This window comes from Setaria italica, chromosome VII (genome assembly GCF_000263155.2).
Source record: "Setaria italica strain Yugu1 chromosome VII, Setaria_italica_v2.0, whole genome shotgun sequence".
NCBI lineage: Eukaryota > Viridiplantae > Streptophyta > Magnoliopsida > Poales > Poaceae > Setaria > Setaria italica.
In genome coordinates this window covers 31,649,551-31,674,058 of record NC_028456.1, presented here as the reverse complement: position 1 = coordinate 31,674,058, position 24,508 = coordinate 31,649,551, and the positions used below count along the sequence as shown (strand labels likewise).

Genomic DNA, 24,508 nt, shown 5'->3' with positions numbered 1-24,508 from the left:
CAGCTCTTTAAGCTGCACAAGACTGGCGTATTCTGATTGAGGTTAGTTCCTCATTGTTGCTGCCCTTTTAATAAAACAGATGGTATGGCACTGCACAAAACTGCAGCTGCAAGTATTACACGCATAGTTTTCAGTTTGATTCGAATGCGATCTGACTTGATTACACTGAAAGGTAGTGTCTTAAGAAGAGCATGTATCATGCGTTCACCAAATCAATTTGAACGCGACCTACTCAACTACTCACCACTCTCTATGTTCAAAAACTACTCACTACTCTCTCCAGATGCCTACTGGCTTTGTGTTGTGAAAGGGGGGAAAAAAAAGAAACAGAGGAGAAGCCGCCATCTCCAGAATACGAGAAAACATGCGGTGTCCGATTCCCATACGCCGACAATTTGACTCGACCAACTCCACTGTCTCATGCCATCTGACGGACCATTTCGTGAGGAAAATTAGCGAGGCAGCAACCCGTGTGGCCGCCGGCCGGCATTCTGGGGCGAGGAGGAGGAGGAATCTTCCATTCCCCTGCTTTTAAGCGTCTGCTCGTGCATCAGCGTCGATCAGGACCTCCCAATGACTAGTTGTACCCGTACCCTTTTCTCTCCATTATATTGTTTCAACCCAAAGCAAAGGCATGGACCTTCCTGAACTGATACCATTAGAAAAGCAGTACAGCTCGGCAGCTGGTCTCCTCCTCTCTCTCCTGCAAAACGTTTTCGCCGCTGGAGTTGAGTTGTGAACCATGTGCGGGAATTGCTCGGAGCCCGGGTCATCTTTCAGCGAGCTGGCAGACGAACTGCTCGGTTATCTTGCAATAAAAATAACACTCTGTCTTCAGTCTGAACTCTGAAGTCCAACACTCATATTTCTACTGCTCAAGTTACTCCTGGTGCTTTCACCACTGTATCCTGACCGACAAAATCTGTTATGCAACCTGATATCGGATTGGGCTCTGCAAGTCGAGGAATTTATTGTAGAATGGTCCAAGATCATGCAACACGATCCGAACAGAAATGAGATGCCCAGCAAAAGAGGGACATGTAACGTCAATCCAAAGCTTGGGTCTTCAGTGGCCTAATGTTAGGGCCATGTTTCTGCACAGCTGGAGGTTTGGCCTGAGCTGCCCATAAGTCAAAGAAGTTGGTTATGGGCTCAGTGGGGGTGTACTACGACCCCAAATGATTGCTGTCCTCTAGTTTTATGCTGGTGGATTGTCAGGAAAGAGCATGAACAGGAACAAATAAGTGCCTGGTTTAATGGTGGAGCTAAAGTTTGATGTGTCCAGTGATTGGGCTAAAATTAGAGTCATTAGTTAGCTCTGATCGTGCGCCAATTATAGGATTTGTTGGAGCACAAGTACAGACAAGGGAAGTGGAGTCTACAATTTTTACCTTACAAGTTTTTTGCTGAACTGATGGACACTAGAAATCACAAACTTCGGCAAGTCCAGCAGTGAGATTTTTTACAGTAGACGAGTCACTGAAGAAGGTCACAGCAAACCTATCAGGCTCACAAGCACTGAATTAGGCTGTTTATTGCAATCAACTGATATTACTGTTAACAATGTCGCTATACTTACAAGCAAAGTATATTATCATTATATTCGATTGAGTCCCTTCAGTATCACTTGAAACTGTAGCTACGGATACTTTTCCCATTTTTTGGTACGTCTGATCAAACTAGTAGTTTCCATTTTTGGTCCAACCGCATGAAATGGAAACAGATCAATATGGAGGATTGAAGCTTAAGCATGGATCATCCCAGCCCTTTTCTTACAAAGTCTACAGCAAAATCGCATCGCAAAAGGCCGAAGATTACGTGATGATTGCACACGATACCAGAAAAAATTGTCGAATACTCATGGAATCTGGACCGGAAAGTCCCCCTTTTTTCTCTAAACAAAAACAAAGGCCTTTCGCTACCAATGTACTAACATGCAGAATTGTCCCTGAAAACAAGCAAACAATTGCCCCGTTTTCTTCCTCCCCAGGTGGCACTGTAGACCACTGCAGAACGCGCACCGCCACAGTTTCAGACATGTGCAGGCTCAATCAGAGCATGAGATCAGTACAGAGAAAATAGTTAATGGTGGTTAGCGAGTCGTTTCCGGATGCAAAGACTGGAAAAAGGGAGGACCAAGCAACCGCCTTTCTGCAGGGGAAACAGCACGCTCCCTTCGATGATTACTGGAGCAACCTGTCCCCGCTGCAGCGCTGCTTCCCTGTCGGCACGGAGATGCAATGGTAGATGGTTTTTACTCTTACCTACTGTTGCTTTGCTTCTTCACTTCCTCGCAGTAAGTGTAACTACACAGCAAAGAATTTCCAGTTTGCACATAGGCACAGCACGGCTTCCTGTTTTTCTCCGTTCCCTTGAGGTGAAAGCATTTCGTTTTGCCATCGATCTCGTGGCTGGGCACGGCCGGCGTTTAGCGTAAGCGAGGACGCTCCAACCACTACTCCAACCAGTGGCGCCTAAAGAAGGTAACGGGGATTAGTTAATGCTTAAAAGCATGGAGATCAGCAGCAGCGGCAGAGGAAGGGAAAGAGAAGAGAGACAGACCCAAAGACTCCACCTAATTGCAACCCAGACGTCGCTTTTTCGTCAGGAAATGATTAATCCCATCCCATGAGCTAGCTAGCTGTTAGCCAGTAATTATGATGAGCACTTGAGCATATGGCATCCTAAACAATAAAAAAGATGTCAGAAAGGGGAAGGAAAGAAATATTAGCGAGTGACGCATGCTACTCATATGGTCATACTATGAATTATATTGTGCTAGTGATGATGTGTATGCTCTACGTTCACGTTTCACCGAACGGTCAGTACGTTGGACTAGGCAGAACAGATGTTCATTCAGACTTCCACGACGAAAAGAACTGTTCAAACCTCGAAACACTTCTGAATGTACTCCGTTTTAGGTTTTTAGCAGTAGGACAGAGAAAGGAGACAGAATTGGTACTGGATTAAGAATAATGCTCGATCGGTCTGCTGGTCTTCTCCTACCACCGAGTTGTTTGTTAGACGAAGGACTGGTAGTTCAGATGCAGTATTCACCAACGGAAGCTAGCCTTGGCCAGCCGGTGGTGATGAGCGTCACACCAGGCTGCGTATGTGTAGCGAGGAGAAGGTATCCACCAGAAAGACTGGGACCCGCTTATGTCATCTGCGTCCATTTGCATTGCAGATTTTGTCTGTACTATGTACCCTGATGGAGGTGGATGTGCTAGACCGTTGACAATCGATCAGATCGGGGGGCATCAGGCGCGTGTGCAAACAGTCCTTGATAACGTTGCCGGACTCAGCTGGATCTGCACCGGCCGAGCTTCCGTTTCGTCAAGCAAGCTCCCATGTCGTTTGCACACTGCGTGGCTTCAATGTGTTGAGCTACTTCGTACTGTCCTGTACTGCCCCGTCTTCCATCTGTTTCTCTTCTTGCAAGAGATCCATCCATCGAGTCGTACAAGCAGGCTCTGAAACGAATGGAGCGGCAGCTTTCCTGCTTTGTGAAGGTAACTGGCTTCTATCTCCCAGAAAGACACCTCGACCTCGTTTGCAACTTTTTGCTTCTTTCAGTTTCGGACAGCGAATCTGGCTTCTGGCAGGCACGAATGTTTTGGGTCTGTTCGCTTCAGCTTATAAGTCGGCTGAAAAGCTGAAATGGTTGATTTGTTGTGAGAGGAAAACACTATTTGGTGGCTGATAAGCCAGTTGAATAAGCTGAAGCGAACAGATACTTTGTTTTCTTAAAAGGGAAAAGGAAAAAATGACTGGCAGCCTCGTACGGGCTTCCAGCCAGCATTGAAACCCGAGCAGATCTTGGACTCCGACCGGGCGACCGTGAAAAGAAATGGAGTGAGGAGATTAGCAGCATGGGGATGTAAATGACATGCAGATCATGCTACAGTTGCTACATTTATTCTTAAATCCAGGTTTGGTATTGGATCCGGAATGCATTGCCGCTCATGGGCTCGCACGTGAATGCCATCCCCTGTAAAAGCGACATGGAAATTCCGCGCGCAGTTCCGGAGCTGTTTGGATATTTAGAGTTAAAGTTTAAAAGTCCTGAGCTAATATAGGAGACGAATCTATTAAGCTTAATTAATTCATCATTAGCAAATGGTTACTGTAGCACCATATTATCAAATCATGAACTAATTAGGCTTAATAGATTCGTCTCGCGAATTAGCCTCCATATGTGCAATTAGTTTTGTAATTAGTCTATATTTAATAATTCTAATTAGTATCAAACATCTGATGTGATGGGAGCTAAAGTTTAACCTGGAGCTAAACTCTTAAAAAGTCACGCGGGTGCTAGCAGTTTATTTGGTATTACAAGTGGTACCACAAGTTCTGCCACTGCAGTAGCAGCTGATCACCCAACTCTTTCCACATCAAGCTCAAACAATGAAACGATTCAGAAAAGGTGATGAAAGGGAATGCAGCCATGCAATGTCGGCAATCAGACTGTAAACTTCAGCGGGTAAATCCTGTCTGCATTCTTACGTCGGAAAGGATCAAAGGAAAGCTTGGAATGGGCTCGCCGCCGTTCAGGTTCAGGATCTGATCGAACACTGCGGCCGGCCGCCGTGTCTAGCGCGTCCTGTGTCCTGGGCGGGTCGAGTTGCTTTACGCTTCTGCCATGACCTGCTCTGCTGCATATGATGGCGCGCTCGAGTTCTGCGGCAGGGGCGCACGGCGACGACGCGGAATACGAACCGAATTTATTGCGGGTTGTCGGAGCGGCACCGTCGGTTCGCGCGTCGCTCCAGAAGAATGAAGCACGCAGCAGCAGCAGCTGCCACCGCATCGCGCACATTGATCACAGTACCAGATCACTCGCCCGCCGCACGTCAGATTAGGATTCCACTAACCAGGGATAGGAAGCACTGATCCAGTCATGGCGTTTACTTTTACTGGCAGTAACCCGTTTTGGAACTCACGGCGTTTACTTGTACTCAATACTCTGAGCCTTGACTAAAGTAAATGGCCCTTTTTTTATGACGGGATGGCTTGGCTGGACGAAACGAAAGCGTGTTTTCCTGTCCACATACACTGCCTAACGGCCGAAATATTCCGACCCTTTCTGGAGGCCACCGTCAGCCTGCCAACCCACCCACTTGGGGAGGGTGTCCTTTTCCCTCCGGGCTCTTGGCGCACCAGACCACCAGACCGGTGCTGCTCCCCCGCCGCGCCGCGCTTGCCAATTGCCAAATTCCCAGGGGGCCATCGGCCATCCCCACCTCACCATCCGCCACCAGCCGCTGCTGCCCTTCCCCCCCTGCCCCTGCCGCTGCCGCGCTCCTAATAATTGCCCCCTGCTTAGCGCCTAGCCCTCCAGCAGCAGCGGCAGCGTTCGCGACGAGTGAACAGGGCCACGCTATATCACCAGCCGGGCCTCCCCCGACACCACCTCCGCCGACTACTGCCACCGCCCGCTGCCATAGCACGTACGCTGCGAGATCGCCGGGGGTGAACGCAGGCGCTCGCCGCGGCGCCTGAGAGACAGGGGGCGCGGGGGATCTTGGTGCGCGCGTTTGACGGCGGCAGCATGAAGCTCCCGCTGCTGCGGCCGCTGTGGCCGGGGCTGGCGCCCGCGGCGGGTTCGCCCGACGCGGCGCCGGAGCCGGCGAAGCCGTCGCTGCCGGCGGCGTGGCTGCTGCTGCACGCGCTCTTCTGCGCCACCTCCATGGCCGTGGGCTTCCGCTTCTCGCGCCTCATCGTGTACCTCCTCTTCCTGCCGACGCCGCCCATCAACCCCGCCGCGCACCTCGTCTCGCTCGTGTCCCCGCCCGTCATGCTCGCCGGCGCCGGCAACGCGACGACGGCCACGATCACCACCACGACCACGACCACGACCACCGTCACCACCACCACCACGGTGGCCGCCGAGATCGGAGCCGCCCACCCGCATCACCACCACGGCCCCGTCTTCGTGGGGCGCCACCCGATCCGCGTCCGCTCCTGGCCGCACCCGGACCCCAACGAGCTGCTCAAGGCCCACCGCATCCTCGCCGCCGTCCAGAACGCGCAGCGCAGCAGCAAGCGCCGCGGCGCCGGGCCGCCGAGACCCGTCATTGCCGTCACCCCAACCACCACCTCCGCGCTCCAGGTGCCGTCCCTGACGTCTTTGGCGCACACGCTCCGCCTCGTCGACGCCCAGCTCATGTGGATCGTCGTCGAGCCGGGACACCGCACCGACGCCGTCGCCGCCGTGCTCTCCCGCTCCAACCTCGACTTCCTCCACATCACCGGCCCCGGCGACTCCACCGCGTCCCTCCGAATGCACGCCCTCAGGTACGCATCCTCGATCGAACCACGAGATGGGATCTCACCTCTCGCTGATTCATTCGCACAGCTCCTGCTCATAATTTAGATCTCCCTGACCGCTGAATCGCTGATCAATAATGCACAGGGAGATTCGGGCGAAGCGAATGGACGGCATCGTGGTGTTCGCCGACGAGAACAGCATCCTGCGGACGGAGCTGTTCGACGAGGGGCAGAAGGTGAGCACCATGGGCGCCGTGCCCGTCGGCATACTGGGCGAGGACGACGGCGCCAGCGAGTCGTTCCTCCAGGCGCCGTCGTGCGACGCCGCGGGGAAGCTGGTGGGCTACCACGTGTCGGAGGAGACCGTGCTGCCGGTGAACCGGAGCGACATGCTGCTGTCCAGCAGGCTGGAGTGGACCGGCTTCGTGGTGAGCGCGCGCGTGCTGTGGGAGGACGCCAAGGAGCGGCCCCAGTGGGTGCGCGATCTCGCCGCCATCGACGACGCCGACGCGCGCGCCGCCAGCCCGCTCGCGCTCGTCACCGACGCCGGCCGCGTCGAGCCGCTCGCCGGCTGCGCCCAGGCGGCGCTCGCGTGGTCGCTCCGGTCAGAGAGTCTCCACGACGTCAAATTCCCACACGAGTAAGTTCGCCGGAGACCTTGTCTGGAATTTGAATCTTACCATTGCCTGCAATTAGTATTACCGCGTGATTATTAATTGCCCATGCTTAACCTTTGAAGCAAAAAAAAATGAGCTAGTCGCATGCTATCTTTTTAAGCAAAGAAAATGAGCTAGTTGCATGCTTATAGATCTAAGATTTTGTTTCGTGGTGCGACACGAGGTACGTTTGGTTGCGCAAATTATGGTTGGGGATGATGGTTATGGTGTTCCTAATCGCTTTGGTAGGGTGGGGGCGATCCCTTTGAAAGCAATTCGTGTAGGCCTTAATCACATGCCGACCGGGCATAACAGGGACCTTCTTTTAAGGCCCTCTCCAACGGGGAGAGGGCCTAAGAACACTGCCACGAGAGTACCAGTAGCACTGTCACAGAATACTCTTTCTGTACAGATTGTGATCTGTCCATCACTGTCCCGGCTACCTGCCTGCCCCCGCTGGTGGTTGCCATTTTCATGAAACAGAGCTTGTGTCGGTTCCTGTTTCTTTCGTCTTCGTGCCTTCTTCTCGTAGCGTGGCACTTGTTCTGCATTCCCTAAATCCAGCCATAACCTTAGGATTCTTTTAATATATAAGTGGAACAATGACCTGTATAATGAACAAGGAACACACACATTTTCTTGAGAAAAAAAGGAGAGATTTCCAATCAAATCATTTCGTGATCGTCGTGGTGCGTGTTGTTTAATCACGAACACCTTACTTTCTCCAAAAGGCTCTCTATTTGCTCCACATGCCCACCTACACCTAACCTAGCTGTCGTATGCGTTGTGTCAAAAGCAGAGCCAGGTCATTCTAAATATTCATAGCTATCACTTCAATTAACAATATCCTTTCAATCACTAATAGACCACTACTACGTAGCTATCATCACTACTAAAAATATACTAGCTTTCTTGCAAATCTGCATAACTTGGTCATGTTCTATTTTGGATACATGTCAGTAGTACAGTTGTTTGGTATGTACTTTGGTGTTTAGTGGTCTGAGATGCGCACAAATTCAGATTAGAAGATTTTGGGAGTCTAAGGGAGGACTAGAATTTTTTGTCGGCATCTCTGATGGCCATATGAAAAGAGTTTGAACTTTGGTCAATGCACGCCTAATCAAATTGAACAGACCAAATTCAAATACTATCATGTTTCAGCCCTTGTGCACTCGTACGTAATTACATATGACCAAACAATTTTGAATTTAGCTTCAGGGATCACATATATACCTAACTACGTTGAACTGACACTGTTTTCCCTAAAGTAGATGTCTAATTAAGTGACATTTTGGTGCAGATGGAAAATCGATCCTCCTCTTCTGAATACTGGTTCCCATCAGGAGAATGCCAAACCAGAGACGCCTCTGAAGCAAACAAATCTAGCAAGCACTGAAGATCAGCACTAGGGATCAAAATTTTGTGGACGGTAGAAGTCAGAGCAAATCAGGCAGCTGTTGCTCCCAGGATTTGTCAAAAGTCTCCAGTTCCCCACTGGTGCATCCCTCTACGCGTCGTCGGTGCCAACCGCTGCCAAAGTAACAGAAGCCAGCTCAGCTCAGCAGCTCATTTCTTTGGACTCTACAGATAAAGTCATCATCAGTACATGTAACTTGGACCCTTGTTCATCTAAATCGCTCTGTATCAACGTATAAAAAAAATAGATAAAAGTTTAATTATCCATACCTCCCACCCCCTTCATGTAGAATAGCATTTTTTAGGCATATTGTTTTCGTGTAAAATAGATCAGAGCAGGGACTTGCAGAAAGTCTTGTGGTTTGGAAATCAAAGCATTGGTTGTACACTCGTACGAAATAATGATGATCCAGTTTTCACTTTACTACATTTTGTTTGTTTCCGTTGCGCGAATTGTATGTCGGTAGTGGTCGATTGGTCTTGGTATTCCTAACGTTAAAGATTGGTCGTCTGGGAAACGCTTCCGCAGCTTCTCTGAACCTGCTGTTACCTTCATATTTTCACAGTCAGAGATCTCCTAAGTATTTATTGATATCTACTTCACACAACTTAATCGCTCTGTTGTTAAATTCATCCTTGACCCCTATCCTTTTAGAAGAATTCCCTGCTGATAGCGTTCCTGGATTTTCTCGTAGTCGGCAGATTTAGGGACCGTTCTGAACTCCAGAAGTGAGGGGGTGAAATGTACGTTCAGACTTCAGATATCCAGGATGCATGGACTTGGTTTGTCATTTTTTTAGGAGTCCGCTGGAGGGCCGGCCCGAGGGTGCGATCGACGACAACGAGATAGCCGAAACAAAAAGCCCGCTCTTGTTGTCATTCGAAGAAGCAGGCCCTAAATATCTTGGGCTGTACCAACCCGACTGAGCGCTCGTCACGCCGACAAATCCAACCCATATTGGGCTTGTCTACTAGATGGGAAAGTGGTAAATCCAGGCATAGCAGCCCGCATCTCAACACCTACCTTTTTCCTTTTCCTATTTTCGAAACATTCAGGAACCCTTTTTGGGAACGATCTGTAACGCCGTCGAAACGGTAAAAGCAAGAGAGAAAAAAAATCACAGGAACAATCCCGAGCGAGACGTGATTGGGTTAACGGTTTAACGCATCACAGTTCAGAGCATGTTTGTTCTAAGCTTGGCTAGGGTGGAAGAGTGCAGACAGTACAAGAAAGCAACAGGAAAAAAAAAGTGCTGTTAAAGTTAAACTAATGTGACGTTTCGTGCTGAAACAGAAGAAAAAGATTTTTCCTCCGATGCTTGGTTGGCTTTATTTTGGCCGTAACGGAGGCATCTTGCGACCTCAGGTGGGTTCACACTTGATGCAGCTACTCGGAGATTCTGAATTTAACACTGCTGGACTGGATGTCTTGATTGCTTGATTGCTCAGTGGCCTGCTGGGTTAGCGTCTGAGGTTGGGTTACGCTCGAGAGCATGAAGAAGAGCCTTTCAGAGGAATTGACCGCGGGCCTTATCCGGACCTGATTTTAGTTATCCGGAGTCCGGATGGTCCTGATCCGGACATGGCCTGATGCAGTTGGATGGTTTTGGCACGTCGAGTGGATAGAATTTACCGCTACCGAGAGCACGGAGCTTGCCACTTTTGGACTGTTGATTTCTTTTTTTTTTCCTTGCGACCATATACTCTGCATCGGCAGTTCATCGTTTCAAATTCTCGACTCCCAACCGAGGCCGAGAACCTGTGAGTCACCGATGAATCGGTGCCCAAACCTTGAAACCTAGAAACCCTTCGTCACCTGCGTTGGCTAGGATAGCAATTAGCAAGCACCCAGATATCCGTGCGTTCGTGCAGCTTGAATCAGTCAGCCGGTCCACATTTGCATTGAACTGAAAGGGTCTCCAATTCACAGACGCGACGTACCCCAGGAATCACGTAGGAAGAAGAAAGGATCCCGCCAGCCTGCTCCTCCAGTGCCATACAGCGTTGGTGCCCATTCCGCCGTCGTGCCGTGCCGTGACACGAGATGGCTGGTTACGGGGAGTGGAAACCCATTCTTCCCGCCCTCCACGTCGTCCATGGATCATGGATCGTTGGGTTTGGGCCTATCGCCTCCACGATTCCTCATAGCCATAGGAGTGGCCTAAGGTTGCGTGCCGGGCAGTCTGGGTTTGACCCGGCCACGGTACGCTACGGCACCCGCGCGCGGCTGGAGCTGTTACACATACACATGGTTTGCCCGACGGGTTACGGCTCTAGAGTACGCCCCATCACAATTCACACGTGTGTGCTTTAGTGGTGGTGAAGGAATTTAACCTACCAAATTTAAGGATCAGACTTTATAAGAATCGGATCATAATAATATATGATTTTAATTTAAAATTAGATAGAGCTGAGCTGAGTTGAATTGTAAAGGAAGTACGATAGTCACGATCCATTTACACCCTAAACATGTACCTCTCCATCGTAGACAAAATTCTACCGGTGCCGATCGATCTCTGCCTGCAATTCTGCCGGGGCACATGCCTAGACGTCCCTTCTCGAGGGACAACCCGATACGTTCATGGCCGCCGCAAGTTGCGTTGCGTCGCCTTCCCGCGCCGCCAGCCTCCGTCCCAGTCTCCCAGTCCCAGTGGATTAGCCGGATCAGATCAGACAGACGCCTAGTGGGCGCTGGGCGGGCAAGGGCCAAGGCCTTATTGTTACTTCACCACCGCAGAAGATAAGCTAAGCTGCAGCAGTTGCATCAAGTGGTAGGCGTCGGCCAGCATGGTATGGTATGGCTCGCAATTTTCCTTTGGGCTGCGATGGAGATGGAGAGAGCGAGTGGTCAGTGAGGGCGCGAGCCTGTGAGTCCGACTGAGGCCCCATTTGGTTCTTTAGAAGCTTTTAAAATTTCTTTCACATCGAATATTTAGATAATAATTAGAAGTATTAAATATAGACTAATTACAAAACTAATTGCACAGATAGAGGCTAATTTGCGAGACGAATCTATTAAACCTAATTAGTTCATGATTTGACAATGTGGTGCTACAGTAAACATGTGCTAATGATGAATTAATTAGGCTTAATAGATTCGTCTCGGGAATTAGTCTCCATCTGTGTAATTAGTTTTATATTAGCTTGTTTAGTCCTCCTAATTAGTCTTCAAATATTTGATGTGACATAAATTTTAATTCGAATTAAAGATCCGAACACCCTAGAGCCGCGCGGCAGCAGGGCCCTGCCACTTGAGAGCTACTACCGCCGACTGCCGTGACAGGCATTACCTCTGTGCCTGTAGTATTTTGATGCTTTCAAGCCTCAACTCCTTACGGCAGTGGTAGTGCTAGCTTGTTTCGCAAGTGGACAGGGACGTGGACATCAAATAATGCAAGTGCCGCAAATATCTAGCAGAAAACATCTCGTGGTTATTCACTGCTACTGATAAGTCATTCAGCGGCTGCTGAAGGCTTATCATGGACGTAACTCGAATCATGCTGCGCTGTCTAGCAAATGTGGCATAAAATAAGATGAATTTTCAGCAGAATTAAGCTAAGGACAACAACTACTGACAATATTACCATCATTAGGATAAACAGAAACAAAAATCAAAAGCCTATTCTATAGTACAGGAATATTCATCATGCAGGACCATACCTCGACTGGGGCACTGTGCAAGCGATGGAACGGCCGAACGGGGTACGGTGCCGTGCTTTGCTGGGTCGCTGACTCGTTATCGTGACCGTCGCCTTTCACGGCTCTCGTTTTCTCCGGGACCGGTGAGAGGATTTCTGATTTCTCACGGCTCAGCCTACCGGTGCCCGTCTTCCCCCGAGATACCGACGAACGCACATCGCCTTTTCCTATTCCACACCCATGCGGATGCAGCCGCATCTTTTGTTTAAAGATTCCACGGCGTGCTCTGCTGCGGCGATACGATCTGTAGTCCCTCATGTTGCCCCAAACTTCTATACGATAAAAAAAAGTATCTTTCTTCTTCTTTCTCTAAAGAGTTTTCCATATTAAAACCTCAGTTTTCCTTTTTCCTGTTTTTGAAACGGATTTATTTTGCGATGGACATCATCTTCTTGAAGATTTGTGCTCTAACTGAGGAGTTTATGATCCCCCAAGACTTAATGGAGCTAAGGAATTAGAGTTAGGCTTAAGGTTCATTACAAGTATGGCTTACCAGCACCATTCGATTGAGATTCAGCCATGAAGACGTGGGCTCGTAATTGTCCCAAACTTAGCATTGAACTCGCCACTTTGAACGTGACATACTAATGCAGGCATTGACGCGCCCTTACCGATTATAGTAACAATGCATGTACATGCATTGATTGTTTACAGTAACCACACTCAGTGCACGGGATAACCGTTGATCGATGCGCTTGTGTTACCGTAACCGGTGTACGGTCATGTAAACGCAGCACGGGCGCGCAGCCGTGCACGGTGCACCGCTGGTCCGCTGCATCTTGCACCGCAGACGATCGGATGAGGAATCCCTGGTCGCGGGTGGGGGCCGGCGCTCATCTCACCTCTTTCCCTTCAACCACCGGATTCCATTCCCATGGCCACCCCCATCCATCATTCCGTCAAGAGGCCGGCAAGAAGGGCCTCTCCCGTCTTCTCTGCTCGATCTCTACTACTCTATATAGTATTCCAGTGGTTAGGACGTCGCGTTCGGAGCAGCGCAGCCGGTTGGCTTCCTTACTTGGCCCTCCTCCCTCCACTTAGCCGCCTTCTCCTCCATTCCTCCCTCCAAGTAGCCGTAGGACCGTACCTCACCGGGCTGTGCCAGGGCATGTGACCTTGCAGCAAGCAGTTTAACGTGTCCAAGCTACTGCTACGTGTGTGTGCCATACCAGGCGACGTAGTTTACCGGTTTCCCATTGCTGAAAAAAAAAAAACTTCCTGCCGACTGCCGTGAAGTTCTCAACAGATCAACACGGAAGAAGCGCACTCCGACACGGATCAGCTGCGCAACGCTTTCGTGTTTGAGGAACGGGTCGTTCAGCTAATGCGGCCAGAGGTGCCGTCGTTTTTCAACCTGTTTTGGTGTATCCGGCAAATGACTAATTTAAAGATTTAAACTACGGCAGCCGAAGCACGAACGGATTAATTAAACTCGTGAGAAACAGATAAAACAATGGTCACAGTCAAAATCATCCACCTCCACGTTACCGCCTCGTCACCACCCTTCTCCACTCCTCCATGTCTGTATCCACCACTGTCGACGCAACATCCCCCACGTCTCTCTTAGTAATTTAACAAACTGACTAATCTCGCATTACCATTTGGACTAAGCTAGTAGTCTAAACAAATTTCACAGCAACACGCCAAGAGAAAGTATTGCCTACCCTGGTAAAAAAAAACTAGAAAAAAAGAGAAGTTATTGCTCGCCCTCAATTCAATCCAATCCCACCTGTCCACGTCGGCGCCTCCACGAGCAATAAAAATCAAACGGAAAAAAATATCCTACTGCCCCAGCAGATCAAAATAGCCAAAAATGATAGCCGCAGAGATAGAGAGAGAGAGAAAAAAAAAACAAAGGGATCGTGGAATCTGGGCCCGCCACTCCCCTGCCCCCACTTGTATAAAGCAACCCAGTCATGGAAATTAAAGGAAGGCCTCCACCTCCTCTCACTCCGCAGCTCCCATCATCCACCTGCTCTGCTCCCTCCTCCTCCTCCTCTTCAGCTAGTCTTCTCGGAGCAGCAGCGGGGATGGGTACCCCCTCCACGACGTCGCTCGCGGCGGCGGCGCTGCTGCTGCTGGTGTCGCTGGCCGCGGCGGCGGACATGTCGATCGTGTCCTACGGGGAGCGCAGCGAGGAGGAGACGCGGCGGATGTACGCGGAGTGGATGGCCACGCACGGCAGGACGTACAACGCCATCGGGGAGGAGGAGCGCCGGTACCAGGTGTTCAAGGACAACCTCCGCTACATCGACGCCCACAACGCCGCCGCCGACGCGGGCGTCCACTCCTTCCGCCTGGGGCTCAACCGCTTCGCCGACCTCACCGTCGAGGAGTACCGCGATACCTACCTCGGCGTCATGACCAAGCCGCAGAGGGAGAGGAAGCTCAGCGCCAGGTACCTCACCGGAGAAAACGAGGAGCTGCCGGAATCCGTCGACTGGAGGGCCAAGGGCGCCGTCGCAGAGGTCAAGGACCAGGGCAGCTGCGGTAAGCTTATCCATTTTAATTAATCCCCCCCCCCTTTTTTTTAGTTGACGATCTCCTGCTGCTAAAAGCTGCCCTCCTTAATTCTAGAACAAAGGAAGATTCTCCGGGCTTGTTTGTTTGGTCCTTGATTAACGAAAAATTGTGAAGTGAATTCAGTCAACTTGCAGTAGTTTTGATTACCTGAAGGTCAACGGCAAAGTTTATGCAGTTAGCTATTCATGATCATGCGTCAAAGCTCAAAAATGGAGTGGAGTTTACAAAGATTAGGATACTTCTGAATTCGGACTACAGAGTCACGCCTAACAAATAAAAGCCTTTAAAATCACAATATTTTATTTGGGGTACTAGTTTGTGCAATCGTAGAGCTGGTTTCTTGGATGATTCTTTGTAACCTGCAAACTTTGTCTAGCTAATTCATTCTTACTACTTGTCTATTACTCTTGTCTGATTTACCATAACCTGGTATTGTGTCTTGATTGTGACTATTATAACTGGAACGATGTATCAATACCGAAGGAGGCAGGAGGGACCGATGTATTATTGTCTTGATCTTTATGGTTTTGCATCAAAGGGGACAGATGCTAAGGAAGTAGGTTCATCGAACGTGGACATCATCCTTGTGAACTCCAGTGGCCTTGCTTGAAGGAGCAATAGGGGGCAAAAAATCTTAACACTAATAGCGGTCGTTGTCAAGCTGGTGGGACTGATGGACCCATTAGTCCCTTTTTTCCAGATAGGCTCTTGGAAACGACTTTCATCACGGCGCTTGAGACCGTTTCACGTTCCTATTGGTCACCTGTCTACCTCAGTTTTCCTATCCATCACCATTAATTTCTTCTTTTAAGCATAAAAATATTTTCCATACGTATTGTAAGTAGCTTTCACTATTTTTATGTTACACCTTTATGTCTTTACTTGCCTACATTTTTATTGATTAGTAGAATAAAAAAATATATTGATGGAATAATGGTATTGGAATCTCATCTTTGTTTATCTCTTCCAGGGAGTTGCTGGGCTTTCTCAACAATAGCAGCTGTGGAGGGCATCAACCAGATTGTTACGGGCGACCTGATCTCCTTGTCTGAGCAGGAGCTTGTTGACTGTGACACTTCATACAACCAGGGGTGCAATGGAGGTCTGATGGACTATGCTTTTCAGTTCATCATCAACAATGGTGGAATCGACACAGAGGAGGACTACCCTTACAAGGCCAAGGACAACCGGTGTGACGTCAACAGGGTATTTTTCGCCTCCATGGTTTTCCCTTGAACTTCCAAGAACCAGCAACATTTTTACTTACCATTGCTTTTGTGTGTTGGGTTGATCGCAGAAAAATGCAAAGGTTGTTACGATCGACAGCTATGAAGATGTACCGGTGAACAGCGAGAAGAGTCTGCAGAAGGCCGTTGCACACCAGCCCGTCAGTGTTGCAATTGAGGCTAGTGGCAGAGCATTCCAGCTCTACAGCTCGGTAATTATTACTAACCTTGCTGTTGGATTCATCTGTCACGCGGTTCAGTTCAGAGATGAAACAATGAAATCATCTACTATTTGGTTATGCTTATCAGTAGGCGGCAGTTAGGTGATGGTATCTCCGTGACGGAGAAAGAAATAAAGAGCATCAACCTTGAACAAGATATGCACATGTTAGGTCGAGTCACCAAATTGCTTTAATCGTGTCCTTCATGTCGCTTTAGCAAAGATTATTTTCACTAGAAGGAATGATTCCGTTCTCACTCGGCAAGCCGCAACAACTACACCAATTATGATGCCTTGTCCATACCCTGGCTTAGTTTTATACGATCCAGACTACAATCAGCCAACTTTTGCCATACAATAGTTCTTCAGCGCCCCACCATTTCGCACAAATCATGCTCCTCCGTTTTTTTTTCCTAAGACTGTGCTGCCCCCTCGTCGTGAAGCATTTTTAATGGTTACGTTAAAGTTTTACGGTGTCTTGTAAGGGCTTTCAGAAAGATGAGTTTCTGTAAGTACCATAGTGGAGGAAGTGGTGTGAGCTATCTATCATCCACTTCCAGCAGAACATAAAGATTCTGCATGCCTTTCCTTGTGATAAAATTAAATCGGCACTTTCAAACAATTGCATTGGCAGCAAAAATCTACTTTCCCCCCATCCCATTATTCATTGTTGTTAGTACTACTGCCATTTCCATGAATCATCTGCCGTGTACTCAACTACTGATCATCATCATTTCCCGATCTCCCAGGGTATCTTCACCGGAACCTGCGGAACAGCGCTAGACCACGGTGTCACAGCCGTCGGCTACGGTACAGAGAACGGCAAGGACTACTGGATCGTGAAGAACTCGTGGGGCGGCAGCTGGGGCGAGAAAGGCTACATCCGGATGGAGCGCAACGTCAAGTCGTCCAGCGGCAAGTGCGGCATCGCCGTGGAGCCCTCGTACCCTCTGAAGAAGGGCGCCAACCCCCCGAACCCCGGCCCGACGCCGCCGTCCCCCACCCCGCCGCCGACCGTCTGCGACAACTACTACTCGTGCCCGGAGAGCACCACCTGCTGCTGCATCTACGAGTACGGCAAGTACTGCTTCGCCTGGGGTTGCTGCCCGCTCGAGGGCGCCACCTGCTGCGATGACCACTACAGCTGCTGCCCCCATGACTACCCCGTCTGCAACGTACAGCAGGGAACCTGCCTCACGGTAAATGCTCGGACCATTTCACAATGTTTTCCTTAACTCGGCTGTGAAATCATTGTAAACTTCGTCTGATTCTAACTGGTAATTTGGCGACGAACAGAGCAAGGACAGCCCACTGTCAGTGAAGGCTCTGAAGCGCACCCTGGCCAAGCCGCACTGGGCTTTCTCTGGCAACTCAGCTGACGGCATGAAGAGCAGCGCGTGAAGCAATCTCAGCATGGTATCAGGCCACCAACAGCCACGGTGATCAGAGCTCCTGCAAACGATCCCCTGGTGCTTAATGGACGAAGAAAAGCGTGGCGCGGCGGCCGCTGTTTAAGTATATCCCGTATAATTAATAGGTGCTCCTGTACATAAGCCTGAAAAAATGGGTTCAGCTGTTCACGGAACTGCTTCTGCCAAATTTGCTTTTGCATATCATATGTAAGATTCAGCTAGCTTCTGCTAAGCTCCTCGCGGCGCGGCTTTGCAGAACTGCGATTGATGTTATCGAAATTGATATTGGAACAAGAAGCAATGATTATGCTATATTCATTCCCTATAACTTTTACTGATGAAGTGAGCAACAGCTTTTGCTTTTGACATGCTCTCAGTTCTCTGCTTCACGCTAGGCTATTCATGTGCATTCAGTTCGTTTGCCACGACGCTGGTACGGTGTTGTTCTTCATCTGTTGGCCATCATTATCATTCCCTCACTTGTCCAGGTTTACTTTAGAAATTGTTTGGCACAGCAGCCCGGGGCACAATACATTCGGTAGTTTCAGAGTTTCAACGCTGCAGCAACAATGCAGCAGTTTCAGAGCTATGCTGCAGCAACCTGCGTCGTCGTCGCCCTATGCTGGGCCGTTCCACTAAACGTGAAAGGCTCGTGGAAACCAAAAAGCCCAACTAAGGGCCCGTTTGGAACCAACCAGATCGTGCAAGCGTACGAGCCGCATACCTTCTAGAGTGTGCCAGCAGGATCCCGCCGCCCACCACAATCCCGCAGCCACGGATTTCTTCGGCGCGCCTGCCACCAATCCCGGCTTCACCGCGGCGGCTTCCTCCTCCGGCGGCTGTGGCGTCCCTCCTCGTCGCGGATCCGGCAGGATGGAGGGGATGGACCTCAACTCCCAACCCTCCAGGGGTAGTTTCGTAACGAGTGGGGCGCGGACGGGGAGGGAGCAGCGGGGAGCCGGTTTTTCCGGCTTCGCCTTGCTAGTGCAAATTGGAGAACGGCTTTACGGGTGCTCCGCGACCGAAGCCGTTTTTTGGGTGGATGTTTGGCACAGCTTCAACAGAAGCCATCCGTGGAGCCGCTCTGCCAAAGGCACCTGAGGTGGAGGAGATAGATACGGACAGCGAAGGCGCATCTTGGCTTTGACTCTCGTCGTCGTCGTTGCAGCCAGCGGCATGCCTAATTTCAACGCCTCGTGGCCGTCAATTAATGAGCCATATGCCCCGTATCTGATCCACATCTCTCAGTCAAGGCCGGCTAGTGCGTCACTATTGTTGCTGTGAACAATGCAGGCCATTACCATCAACGCCAACGAGTGGAGCGACGCCGGGCACGCCGGCAACCACCTCTACGACATCCTCTACATGATGGGCCGCGACGACATCGCCGTCGGCGTCGGCGGCGACGGCGGGATATCCGGCGCCGGCGACATACGCCCCAACGTTGGCGGCTACCTGCCACTCATCGACCAGGTACCTCAACTGACGCAATCGATCCAGTGCTCCAAGTTAGCGCTTAGCACCATGCATTTGACGTGAGGTATCAATGCAGGGCATGTCGACGGCCGGCGGCTGCCGCTACAGGCAGGCCATCCCACCGGGGCTCGGCGGGCGGCTGGATATCGACACCAACTCCGGCGTCCGGAGGGGCTTCCTCCCGCAGGGTCCTCGGGGGTACCGGCAGCCCACGGCGCAGCGGGTGATGGCGGACACGCTCTCCTCCGGCCCGACTTCGGTGATCCTCCTCGGCGCGCACACCAACCTCGCGATCCTCCTCGCGACGCGCCCGCACCTGAGGCGGAACGTGGAACGCGTCTACGTCTCCGGCGGCGCCGTGCGGGTCGCCGGCAACCTCTTCACCGCCACCGCCGCCAACCCGTTCGCCAACTTCAACTTCTTCGGCGACCCCTTCGCCGCGTACCAGGTGCTCCACTCGGGCGTGCCTGTCACGCTGATCCCTCTCGACGCCACGTACATGGTGCCCGTGACGGAGGAGTTCAACTCCGAGTTCCGGCGGCGCCAGAGCACGTACGAGGCGCATTACGGCTTCCAGTCGCTGGACCAGGTCTGGCGCGGCACAGGAGGCGCTCCGACAGCCATAACAACACGGCAAGTAGTCTGAAGCACTCTGAACCCATCCATCTCCGGCCCTTGTAATAAAACGTCGAGTTCTCCACGAATTCCTTACGCTTCAATGAATTTGCAGGGCTACTACATGTGGGACTACTTCGCCGCCGGAGTGGCTCTCTCCAGCATGCGCCATGGCGAAACCAACGGCGGCGGCAATGAATTCGCCGAGCTCGAGTACATGAACATCACCGTGGTAACCTCCAACAAACCGTACGGCGCGCGTGACGGCTCCAACCCTTTCTTTGATGGCCTAGCTAAACCCAAGTTTGGACTGCAAGAGGGTGGAGTTCACAGTGGGCATGTTCAGACTGGGATCAGAGATGCCTTCTGCCTGGTGCCGGGAAGCAACAGAGGAAGATGTGAGGTAATGGAATGTACTGGATGCGAAATGTTGAAAAGCATGAGAACTTCGGAAGCCTGAAAACCTGCATTTCTCCTTAGGATGGATACACTAAGGAAGTGTCCGGTGCAGAAGCAGTGCAGGTATATGTCGCAACAAGCGCGAAGCCAAACACCAATAAAAGTAGCTTACTGGATAAGGAATTTTGCAAGAGCTTCCTAGAGGTAACTAAGCAGTATACTTGGCGTGTTTTTGAGCTGAAAAGCTCAGAACTCACAATGTCGAACTTCAAGCACAACAATGATCGAATTTGTTTCCTTTTCAGGTTCTAAATCTCCCTAAGAACTACAAGCCTGATTTCAGGAATGTAAGCAGGGGTAAGCCAGTCATTTTTGACATGGACATGAGCCCTGGAGATTTTGTGTCCCTCATATACCTCTTGAAGGAACCGAGAGCAGTACTTGATCTAAAGGTGAGAGAAATATATGTTACAAACGGCATAATTTTTGCAACTAACAATGCGGTATGCTGTTGTACACTGAATGCCTGAAAAAAAAACTCAGTTTGCTAAACTGTTTTAGGCTGTTTTGATCAATGGCAATGGCTGGGCTAATAGTGCAAGCATCGATATCGTTTACGACGTGCTACATATGATGGGCCGCGATGATATTCCATTCGGTCTAGGAAATACCAATGCATTGGGCAATCCAATCCTTGGTTGCAAAAATTCTTATGCCATTCCCCACGGCAGTGGTGGATTTGTTGATTCAGACACATTGTATGGATTGGCTCGGTCACTGCCAAGAAGTCCTAGAAGGTAACCACTCTTCCTATTTCTTTCGTCACTTTCATATGTATGCTAATGCTATAGAATTGTCGTAATGCATTTTACATCTGTTCATTCCATGATTAGGTACATGTCTGAAAATTTAGATCATCCAGAGCGCCGGCAGCCACATGCTTATGATGTTTGGCAGTCAATCAGGAAGCAACTTGGTCCAGGTGAGAAAATCACGGTTCTTACCAGTGGACCTCTCACCAATCTGGCCAACATTTCACTATCTGACATGGATGCAAGCTCTGTGATAGAGGTTTGTTCTTTTTGTCCCCCTGGTAGTACGAAACTTCGAACGAAGTTCTGATGGGTGATGAATTCAGATGCGAAATCAATATTCATTAGATAAAATCTTATAATCCTCTGTATGCAGAGATTTTATGTCGTTGGCGGACACATCAGAGAGAGCGATCATGAGAAGGGAAATGTGTTCACTGTCCCATCGAACAGATATGCCGAGTTTAACATGTTCCTTGATCCACTGGCCGCAAAAATGGTCCTAGAATCCAGTCTGGATATCACACTCATTCCTCTTAACGTGCAACGAAAGGTTGCTTCATTCGAGGATGTCCTTGCAGCTTTGGAGCAACGCACGCAGCATACTCCCGAATCAAGGTTTGTCCATGGTTTGATCTTGATGCTACAGGAACTTCAGAGGAAACAGAAATTGTATCACCACATGGTAAATGGCCCCTTAAGACTCTGTAAATTGCCCACTTTCAATTGTTGACGTCTGATGTAGTCTTTGATCTTTTTTACACATTTTTCCAGGACATATTTCTGGGAGAAGTTCTTGGTGCAGTTTACATGGTCCAAGGATCTGAGTTGGAACCCTCTGTGGAAATAAAGCCAGTAAGCATTATTGCCAACACAACCGAAGGCACAGATGGGCAAATTTTGGTCAGGAGAAAGAGTGCAAACCTGCTGAAGATACTATATGATTTAAACAATGGAGTATATTACAACCATTTGGCAAATTCGTTGACAAACAATAAGCAATCTGCCATCGTTGGGAGCTTTGAAGAGCAAAAGGCAATTTGGAGCAGGCCACAAAAACAACTCATGACGCACATAGCAAAGGATATGAAATAAGTAATTTTCTGAAACGATACTGTTGCGAAAGGATTAAGGTTAGATACCAAAGGTCAAAACAGTTTACGGTATATTTCAACAGTTTAGATTCCAAAAATAGAAAGAGATATTCGATAGAGTTAAAATCATAAAGGGAATTAATACAGCAATAAAATTATATTTCTCCCGATGGATTCATTTACTCTGGTGAATGTAAGAAACTTCTATTCTGCAGTTGTTTCAAAGTCGCAACTTGTCTATTATGTTCGAGATATAACACACCTATAACACATTTCCTCTTATTCCAATATTTTCTCCATTTGTATTGAAGTGTATAAATTGTAGCTTACAGACTACCCATGACTATATGGGCACAAGCAAAAGGATAGAGGAAACTATATACCAAGAACCTTCAACGGACTACAGACTTCAAATACAAAAAATGACCAACATCATAATCACAATATACCGGTAAAACATGGATCACCAGTGGTTATGGGAAATGTTTAGCCTCGAGGAGTCTATTGAACATTACGAGTAATTAGACTCTCAAAGATGGTGTACAAGGTCCTTGTTTTCTAGACCAAAGATCTCATCTGCCTTTCTTAATAACTAGTGGAAGTGCACGTGCGGCATGTACGTGATTAAAAAGAGATTACATACAAAATATTTATTAACAAATCTAAATATAAGAAATCACAATTATTGTTTTGTCAACAATCCATCGTATAACTAACTAATGGACTCGTATGTTGATCGGTCGTATACATCTTCAGACTTTGATCCTGAGATGAGTGGATGAGTGAGCAAGGGAACACGTAGTCATACTCATACAAGTATTTTATATAACAATTTTGGAACTGACACCAATCCTCGTGGGGAAGATGAGATGGCCAATGAAGAAACTAATAATCACCTAAAGCGAAGTACTAAAATGTTTTGTGACCTAAAGCAAAGTACCAACCCACCCAAACATGCTCAAATGTTATGTGACCCAATAAACACATATAAAAGTGACCTCCGATCTAGTGATACTCTAGGTAAATAGTCTCCGGATCAGGCACAAAGATATTGTATATATGTTTCCCTTAAACATTTACTATTGTTTATGCACGGCCATCCAAGATCCTGCAGTCCTCGCACCCTCCGGTGCTCTCCTCGGATTCAGCAGCAGAAATGAAATGCAAGATACTTGTATCAGGAAGCGAAAACTAAAGGCAACACCAAAAGTGTTGGGGACATAGACTTCGTGGTGGTTGCAGTTGTTCACCACAGCGCAGGCCTGCCTTGCATGCACAAGCTCTATACTTCATCAGTCCAGGACCAAGCATCGTGAGCTAGATGGAGTTGACTATGAGCAGCAGGACACCTAAAAGAGAGAAGAATTCAGAATTCTTGAGTTTTCATAAGAAAAAATTCATGCACCAAATTTCTAGACAGCTAAATAAACCTTGTGAAGTACTACTGTATTTTTATTTTCTGACATGTCAACTCAAAATGCATAGAAAACATTGAGCAGGTAATATCAACTTAAAACCTTGTGAAGCACTACTGAATTTTTATTTTCTAACATGTCAACTCAAAATGCATAGAAAACACTGAGCAGGTATCAACTTAAACTTTGTGAAGCACTACTGTATTTTTATTTTCCAACACGTCAACTCAAAATGCGTAGAAACCAATGAGCAGGTAATATCAACATTACTAGAGGATAAATCTCATCTATTGGGCTAACCCTAGTGGGTAGCTATATAGCAGTCATACATGGGCCTTATTGGGCCATAATACACACATACACCAACACTCCCCCGCAGTCTGAACTACCGACGCAGCGGAGTTGCAGACTGGACATGAAAAGAAAGGCACACACACAAGCCCCCCCACAGACGCAACTAGCCACAGGTGATGTTGAGGCTGGAGCGAAACTCGGTGAAGGCGGGTGACGGGAGGCCCTTGGTGAAGATGTCAGCAAACTGAGAGGTGGTCGGGACGTGGAGGACCCGAACATCGCCGATGGCGACCTGATCCCGGACGAAGTGAAGGTCAATCTCCACATGCTTGGTCCGCTGGTGCTGAACAGGGTTGGTGGAGAGGTACACCGCACTGACGTTGTCGCAGTAGACAAGAGTGCTCCGGGAAGAAGGGGTGTGGAGCTCGGCAAGGAGCTGCCGAAGCCATGATGCCTCGGCCACGCCGTTAGCGACAGCGCGGTACTCCGCCTCGGCACTGGAGCGGGAGACCACCGGCTGACGCTTGGACGACCAGGACACCAGGTTGCCGCCCAAAAAGACGGCGTATCCGGAGGTAGAGCGCCGAGTGTCCGGACACCCGGCCCAGTCAGCGTCGGTGTAGACAACGAGCTCAGTGGAGGGAGACCTGTGAAGGAGGAGGCCGTAGTCCACAGAGCCCCGGAGGTAACGGAGTAGGCGCTTGAGAGCAGTGAGATGGGGCTCCCGGGGATCATGCATGTGGAGACAAATCTGCTGAACCGCATAAGTGATATCCGGCCTGGTGAAAGTGAGATACTGAAGGGCCCCAGCCAGACTCCGGTACGCAGTAGCATCTGTCACAGGAGTGCCGTCGGCCTCTGACAACTTGGCCTGAGTGTCAACTGGAGTGGAGCAGGGCTTGCAGTCAGTCATCCCAGCTCGCTCCAGGATATCAAGAGTATACTGCCGCTGGTGAAGAAAGAGGCCAGCCGGACGAGGCT

The 24,508-nt window shown here is 49.4% G+C and overlaps 2 protein-coding genes and 1 pseudogene across 2 annotated transcripts; all 3 read left to right on the top strand.

Annotated features, from left to right (window-relative positions):
• The first annotated feature begins 5,174 nt into the window (after positions 1-5,174).
• Positions 5,175-8,769, top strand: LOC101777107 (probable glucuronosyltransferase Os04g0650300). Its single transcript, XM_004976993.4, has 3 exons — positions 5,175-6,297; positions 6,416-6,910; positions 8,227-8,769. The coding sequence occupies exons 1-3, from the start codon at positions 5,552-5,554 to the stop codon at positions 8,333-8,335; spliced, it is 1,350 nt and encodes a 449-aa protein (XP_004977050.1). The 5' UTR covers positions 5,175-5,551; the 3' UTR covers positions 8,336-8,769.
• A 5,197-nt stretch (positions 8,770-13,966) lies between these two features.
• Positions 13,967-17,762, top strand: LOC101776693 (oryzain alpha chain). Its single transcript, XM_004976992.4, has 5 exons — positions 13,967-14,531; positions 15,535-15,770; positions 15,862-16,002; positions 16,760-17,209; positions 17,307-17,762. The coding sequence occupies exons 1-5, from the start codon at positions 14,072-14,074 to the stop codon at positions 17,409-17,411; spliced, it is 1,392 nt and encodes a 463-aa protein (XP_004977049.1). The 5' UTR covers positions 13,967-14,071; the 3' UTR covers positions 17,412-17,762.
• Positions 17,763-18,513: 751 nt separating this feature from the next.
• Positions 18,514-22,068, top strand: LOC101762116 (annotated as a pseudogene).
• Positions 22,069-24,508: the final 2,440 nt, after the last annotated feature.